The 6,500-nt window shown below is 44.8% G+C and overlaps 1 protein-coding gene across 2 annotated transcripts; it reads right to left on the bottom strand.

The window, feature by feature from the left end:
• Positions 1-3,037: 3,037 nt before the first annotated feature.
• LOC109764103 (WAT1-related protein At5g64700-like) lies at positions 3,038-5,833 on the bottom strand. Of its 2 annotated transcripts, none has more exons than XM_040386152.3 (7): positions 5,532-5,833; positions 4,579-4,689; positions 4,320-4,436; positions 3,969-4,215; positions 3,703-3,861; positions 3,463-3,614; positions 3,038-3,368 (listed from the first exon to the last, which is right to left on the bottom strand). In XM_040386152.3, the coding sequence occupies exons 1-7, from the start codon at positions 5,717-5,719 to the stop codon at positions 3,188-3,190; spliced, it is 1,155 nt and encodes a 384-aa protein (XP_040242086.1). In that variant the 5' UTR covers positions 5,720-5,833; the 3' UTR covers positions 3,038-3,187. The 2 variants fall into 2 exon arrangements, with proteins under 2 accessions (XP_040242086.1, XP_020178569.1); XM_020322980.4 differs by having other exon boundaries at positions 4,627-4,689.
• Positions 5,834-6,500: the final 667 nt, after the last annotated feature.

Raw genomic sequence — 6,500 nt, 5'->3', positions numbered from 1 at the left:
TCCAATTCCGAAAACTTGTATTACGGTACAAAAAACAACACTATAGTAGTTCTGCTGAAAAAACGTCAGTTCGGGTTAGTTTCATTCGAATTATGCAAATTAGAGTCCAAAACAAGAGCAAAAACGTTAAGAAAAGTAGATACGATGAAGACGTATCACCATCCACCAAAAGAAATCCGCCATCCATTTTATCCAATGAAAAAAATAGCGCGCTACAGCAAAATAGCGGCGACCTCAAAATATGCTATTAGCGTGCTATATCGTGCTATAGCGTGCTATTAGCGAGACATTGTATATCGATATATTTAGCGAGGCAATTCTCAATACGCTATAGCGTGCTATTAGCGACGCTATAGCGCGCTATTTTTTTCAGTGATTTTATCCCATCATCAGAAACACACCGGCCATTCATGCTTGGAAAATTGTCGCTCTCGCAGCTTCTTTCCATCACTGATGCCATAGTAGAAGCCTTCAGGAAAGATTTATGTCGCACCACCCTTTACGCCCCTGCATGCAGGTCCATCATATGCGTCATTCAACTACCGCTCCATCTCTCTAACGACACTCTTGCATAGGTCATTATCGCACTTTTCGACGGATGCCTCTCCTCCTTAAGTACAATTGCATGTAGGTCCTTCGCCGCACTGACTGCACAATCGTAGAAAGTACCTTAAGTTATATCAAGATTAATTCAAACTTATGATTGGAAATCACCATTGCACTATTGGGAAAAGGCTTATAGATGGCCTCAAATTAGTGGCGAGCGCAGTCAGGCACCCGCCACTGTTTTTTTGGAAAAGTACAAGTGGCAGGTAAAATTAACTGCCCGCCAGTGAAATTGCGACAGCAGTGACGAGCCAAATTAGTGACCCGTCACTCATGAACTCTTCCAAATTTGTTCGCGTGATGAAAGCAAGCAGTGGCGGGCACGTCAGGAATGCCCGCCACTAGTTTGTCTCGCAACAGTGGCGGGCGAAACTTATGCCGTCCACATCAATATTTAGGCAAACGGTACAAAAAAAATCAAAATTTCCAAAGAGTTAGCAGTGGCGGGCTATATGAGCCGCCCGCCACACATATCTTAGGTCCAAAAAAATCCTCAGAAAATCATATTTACTAAACCTAGAATAGTACTCGGCGTATCAAATTTGAGCATGGGCTTTGGATGGTGTGTATTACGTACTAACGTAAAATGTATGAAGTCCAAATGATTTAAATAAATGGAGTAGCCCGGGTTTCGTTCCAAACCCCGACACTTCATGGGAGAGTGTTTAGTTTGTACATGAAGTGCATCAAGTTTTTATAGTAATGTTGTCAATTTTTTACCACGCCATATAGGGGTATTACAAAGATACCATCTCATGTTTGATCCCTTTTCGATCCTGTTTGCACGCTCAAAGCTTTTTGCACTTTTTAGTGGTCGGAAAATCAGTTAATGCCTCGAAAATAGCAGACCAACTCAAAAAATGACCAAATTTGAGGATGGGGCTTTGGATGGTGTTCATAAATCATAAAAAAGTTTGAATTTCAAATAATTTTTAAAAATGGCTTCAGCGTGGCAAGTTGTGGTTTTCCGTTTGAAACCATGACACTTCGGTGAAGAGTGTTTGGTTTGTCCACCAGGTGCATCAAGTTTTTATCTTAACTCTCTCAAATTTTTATCACATCCTACATGGGTCCAATGAAGACACCATGTCAAGTTTTATCCCTTACGGAGCTCATTTGGACGCTATTTCCATCTGAAGAGCGTTTCCTTTCGAGTGCCCGGAAAATCAGCTAATGCCTCGAAAATAGCGGATCAACCCGAAAAGTGGCCAAATTTGAGCATAGGGCTCTGGATATTGTGTATCAATCATATAAAAAGTTTGAAGTTCAAATGCTTTGGATGGTGTGTATTAATCCTATGTCGTGGCTCAAATACTTAGTTGTGGCGGGCGCTTAGTGCATCCCGCCACTTCAAATTAGCTGTAGCGGGCGCTTAGTACCACCCGCCACTTGAAGTTAGTTGTGGTGGGCATTACACGCCACCCGCCACTGCATGGTATCGCCTTATCCACCCGCAACCGCTCATACCTTATCCCCAAAAATTTCTTTCTCCCTTTCTCTCGTTGCCGCCGTCGCGATCGTCCTCGCGCCCTTCCACATCGCCACCATCGTCCTTTTGGTCCACCGCCTCCAACGTCCTCGCCCATCCCGGCACAAGTCAGGCCGTGCTGAAAGGACCCTAGACCCGCGCCCTCTATGCAACATCGCCAGGGAAAAACCGCCGGCGCGCTGCATCAAACCCGCCGCTGCGCCCCTGACGCCACCCTCCAGCTTGCCCGCACCGGCGAGCGCCATCGTTGCCCCTAGCCTACCCAGACAACTGCCGATGCCACCAAGAGGAGCCTCCGTCGGCACCGTTTGGCGGCAGGGGGCCACCACCACTACACGGCGATAGGAACCGGGGGCAGCGGCATTCAAGAAGCATGAGAGTGGAGGTGTTTGGGCGGCGGCGGTGGTGACAGTTGTCCGGGGCGCGGCACCGGAGGAAGGGGGGGGGGGTTGTTGTTACGTAATGGCCCACTGGTCACTAGTCCATTATTTAAGATGTTTTCCATTCCAGTGATATTTCTATGTATCATAAATTCATAATGTTTGAAGTGTGTATATGATCATATTACGTTTGATTGTATAATATTAATGTCGACAAACCACATACTCCCTTCATTCCATAATGTAGTGCGTACTTAATTTTGCAAAAGTCAAACATTTCTATGATTGACCAAGATTATAGAATAAACCACCGGGCTATAAAATACTAAATAAATCAAATACAGAAGTACACTTCATGATGATTCTAGTGATACTAAATTTGAATTTTGGATGTCAATATTTTCTTCAACAAACATGGTCAAACATAGACATGCTTGACTTCCTAAAAACCTAATATGGACTACATTGTGGAATGGAGGGAGTATGTAAAAGAAAATCACACAATTAGACAATATAGACTGACGAGGGCTGAAATTCCCCGCAAAAAAAAAACAAAGATAAATAAAATGGAAACATGATAATGGATTAAATGCTCATTGAACAAATACAGGATGTTGAATTCTGAAGATGTCCAAATCTTAATCCATAGTCTCGATAGTTCTAATGTAAATGACCGCACATTTACACCACCTTTGGTCAGGATGAACACACCCTATGCTATTTCATCGCCGCGACGACGCACCTCCAACACTGGCTCACCATGCTCATCACCATCTCTAGGGTCTTCATTCTCACCGGCGTTCTTCGTTAGCGACATAGCTTCCCGCAGCTCCTTCCCTTTCCCCCACAGAAATGCGTATAGCCCCACAATGACCAGCACCGTCCCAATCATGCTGTTGATGATATCATGGGAGCTGAGATTTGACATACATATATGGACTGACTAAACTGATAAGGTTTATCCTCCTGGTCGAGAGGCTAGCTCACCTGCCTAAGAAGATGCTGGTGCCAAGCAGTGTCGAGTCCATGATCACCGTCGCTACCATCGCGAGGGAATTAAACATGGAGGGGTAGATGGGCCCACGACGCTTCACCGCCCACGACATGAGGACCAATGCAACACCGGTGTTGAACACCCCCTTGGAAGTGAAACACAAATTAAGCATCGACATGATTTCATGTTTGTGAGACGTACGAGAGATGACAGACAGGAAGCCAACGTCTTACCGAGTAGACAACGGTTAGGAGCTGCAGGTCCCACTTGAGCCTCCATGCGGACGTGTGAGGGTCGATCAGGATGCCGATGACGAATGCTTGCAGGCTTCCCGACAGACACGTCAGCGTCGCCACCCAGTACCTAGATGGGAATACCTTGGCAAGCTTAACCTGTAGATGCAATTGCAAAAATGTTGAGGTGAAGCAATTGCAAATGTTGAAGTGAAGCAATTGCCAAAATGTACTATTGCCAGATTATTCCAAGGTCAGTATGGCACCTGTATGATGAACCAGAAGGCATATCCGAGGCAACTACCGCAAAGGAACAACGTGCCGATGACCATGTTGTGGTGAGCTGCCGGAGCTGCGGCCGCCTGAGTATGGGACCTCAGCAGGTGGGTCGGCCAAGGATGGTGCAGCATCTTGCCCTTGTACAGGCTAACCACCATTGTTCCCCCGGCGCAGGCCACGATGCCCAAGAGCTTCATCTTTCCATGCCACTTCCTGAATACCAGCTTCTCTGCCCTGGAGAACCAGAGAGGCCGGGGGAGCTCGTCAATGATGCTACGTAGCTAATTACTGTCACGTTGCGCACGTGAAGATTTGTTCATGCATGTCAGGACGAGTACCGGAGTAGGATGGCGACCACGGAGGTGACGATGGGGATGAGGTTGAGGAAGACGACGGAGTAGGTGGCGTTGGTGCCGCGCAGTCCATAGTAGTACAGCCCCATCGCCAGGATAACCCTGTGTATGTCAGCAGAAAAATGGTCAAGGGAATAGAGTCCAAAGTGTATCTTGGGCGGACAGTACGCACGAGTGGCATGTTTGAGTGTACAACGTCGCCATCTGCATGCCTCGTGTCCTCAACGTGCCTGCTCACACCGACCTTACTAAAAAAAGTAGCGTAGTGAGTAAGTTGGCAGATTGTGCTAACCCGGATGTGGCATTCATGGAAATCCAGCCCCACTCTATGAGGTTTGGGATTTTGGCTTTTTTCCTGCGAGATAAGGTGATGTCAGTCAGGAAATGACAAATTAGCAACGGCACTGCCAGCAAGTAATCACTGGGAACGTTGAGCGGAAAATGGTGTATTGAAATGACAAGGCGTCAAGCATTGGTGCAAACTAGAACATCTTCGCTTACCGCATCCGACTGTGTGTTTGGTATTTATCTTTGTTTTCAGTCAAGGATTATGCATGCCAGGAACTGACAGATAACCACCGTCGTAAGCAATATCGTCTTTTTGGTTAAGATATCTGGCTCTCTTAGAAAAATAAGTTATGATACATGTGGGGTGGGGTTTTTTCGTTTTTGCAGACCAAAGTCAACTTTAAAGAACTGAAGTAGTAGTAACTTGGAGTAAATTGTTCTTATTTTACTTTCCCTTTTTCTTTTTCAGGACATAGGCTACAATCCCTGGGCCACAGAGCTAATTGTCTGGCTTTCTATGCTGAAGGGTAGATAAGTGGATCACGCCGTCTTACATACACATTGTTGTGTCATGGCGATCATGCAGCTAGCGAACTATGCAAGCATTGTAGCAGGTCTTATTATCAGAAAATTTTAGTGGTGCTCTCTCCGATGGCCAGTGTCTCTTATGTCTTATAATGTTCATCCATTAATTGCGCGATTGGAAATTAATTTTTATTTTTCTTTTTGAGAAAGGAAACTAATAATTATTCTACAAACAAAACTAGCCGACCGAAGAAGAAAATAATGGAGAGAACAAACAAGTTATGTTATTGCTTTTGTGCGTGACAGAACCGTTTATTACCTCTAAGAATTAGCTAGAGAACCAAATTAAAGAGGGGCGTCGATGGTGTGCGCGCACGAACAAACCTCTCGAAGACGAAGGTGAGGGGCGCGACGGCGGCGGCGCCGATGAGGTTCCGGTAGGCGAGGAGGACGAAGGGCCGCATGCCGGTGTTGAGGGCGAGCTTGGAGAGAAGCACTAGCAAGATGGAGAAGAGCTGCACCAGCACCATGCTCGCCGGCAGCATGACGCTCTCCATCGCGAACATGGCCATGGCTTCGTCGCTGGCAGGCCTCCCTTCCTATGCTTGACCCAAGCCCCGCCGTAAGAGAGTGACCAGACCACTGGCCAGGCAGCGGCGGAGGTTTATATCAAGTTTGATTATGGGTGAGCCGGGAGTGTTAATGTTATGCGTCACTTTCCTTTTATACTGTAGCATGCATGCCACACGTGCCGTACGTTGTGGTCGGTTTCGGTGCCTTCCACGTCAACCCATATCCATAATCGGAGTAGCTATTTGGTGCATGCATTTTGAGCACATTATTTCCACTTCTAGCATATCTCTATATCTATATTATATCTATATCTATATCTATATATGTTTATCTCTATTATATTTTTTATATTACTTTAAAAATACTGTAAGATTTCATGTTTCACTTTTATTCCCATCACCTCTTTGTCCAACCTTACCCGTATCATAATCAATCACCTTAATTTATTTATCTTCTGAACCAAGTTCATTTTAATTTACTTACCGGACTTCTTATTTAACTATAAAGTACTAAAAGAATCACGGACATGGTTTGATAAATATTTCTTTACACCATTGCATTAATATGGTCATATAAATCACTAGAATATTTTTATCCCGTTGCAACGCATATGCATTGTCCTAGTCAATCAAATAATCATTACTAGTATAATACATTATATTGTATTCACCTGGAAAAAAAGAATCAAATCGTTGATACTGAATCAATGTCGATTGGTTTTAAATGCTCATATATTCTTCCATATAATTGGTCAAACTTCATAATTGTTTTGTTTTGCAT

Source organism: Aegilops tauschii, chromosome 4 (genome assembly GCF_002575655.3).
Source record: "Aegilops tauschii subsp. strangulata cultivar AL8/78 chromosome 4, Aet v6.0, whole genome shotgun sequence".
NCBI lineage: Eukaryota > Viridiplantae > Streptophyta > Magnoliopsida > Poales > Poaceae > Aegilops > Aegilops tauschii.
Note: the sequence above shows the minus strand (reverse complement) of the source record. Positions and strands in the feature narration are given on the sequence as shown.

Excerpts from the sequence above, each read along its gene's own strand:
- LOC109764103 (XM_040386152.3), bottom strand. The coding sequence starts at position 5,719 with ATGGCCATGTTCGCGATGGAGAGCGTCATGCTGCCGGCGAGCATGGTG. Across the intron at positions 4,690-5,531 it reads CTCACCTTCGTCTTCGAGAG|GAAAAAAGCCAAAATCCCAA; the intron begins GTTTGTTCGTGC and ends CTTATCTCGCAG. Across the intron at positions 4,437-4,578 it reads ACGCTACTTTTTTTAGTAAG|GGTTATCCTGGCGATGGGGC; the intron begins GTCGGTGTGAGC and ends TGACATACACAG.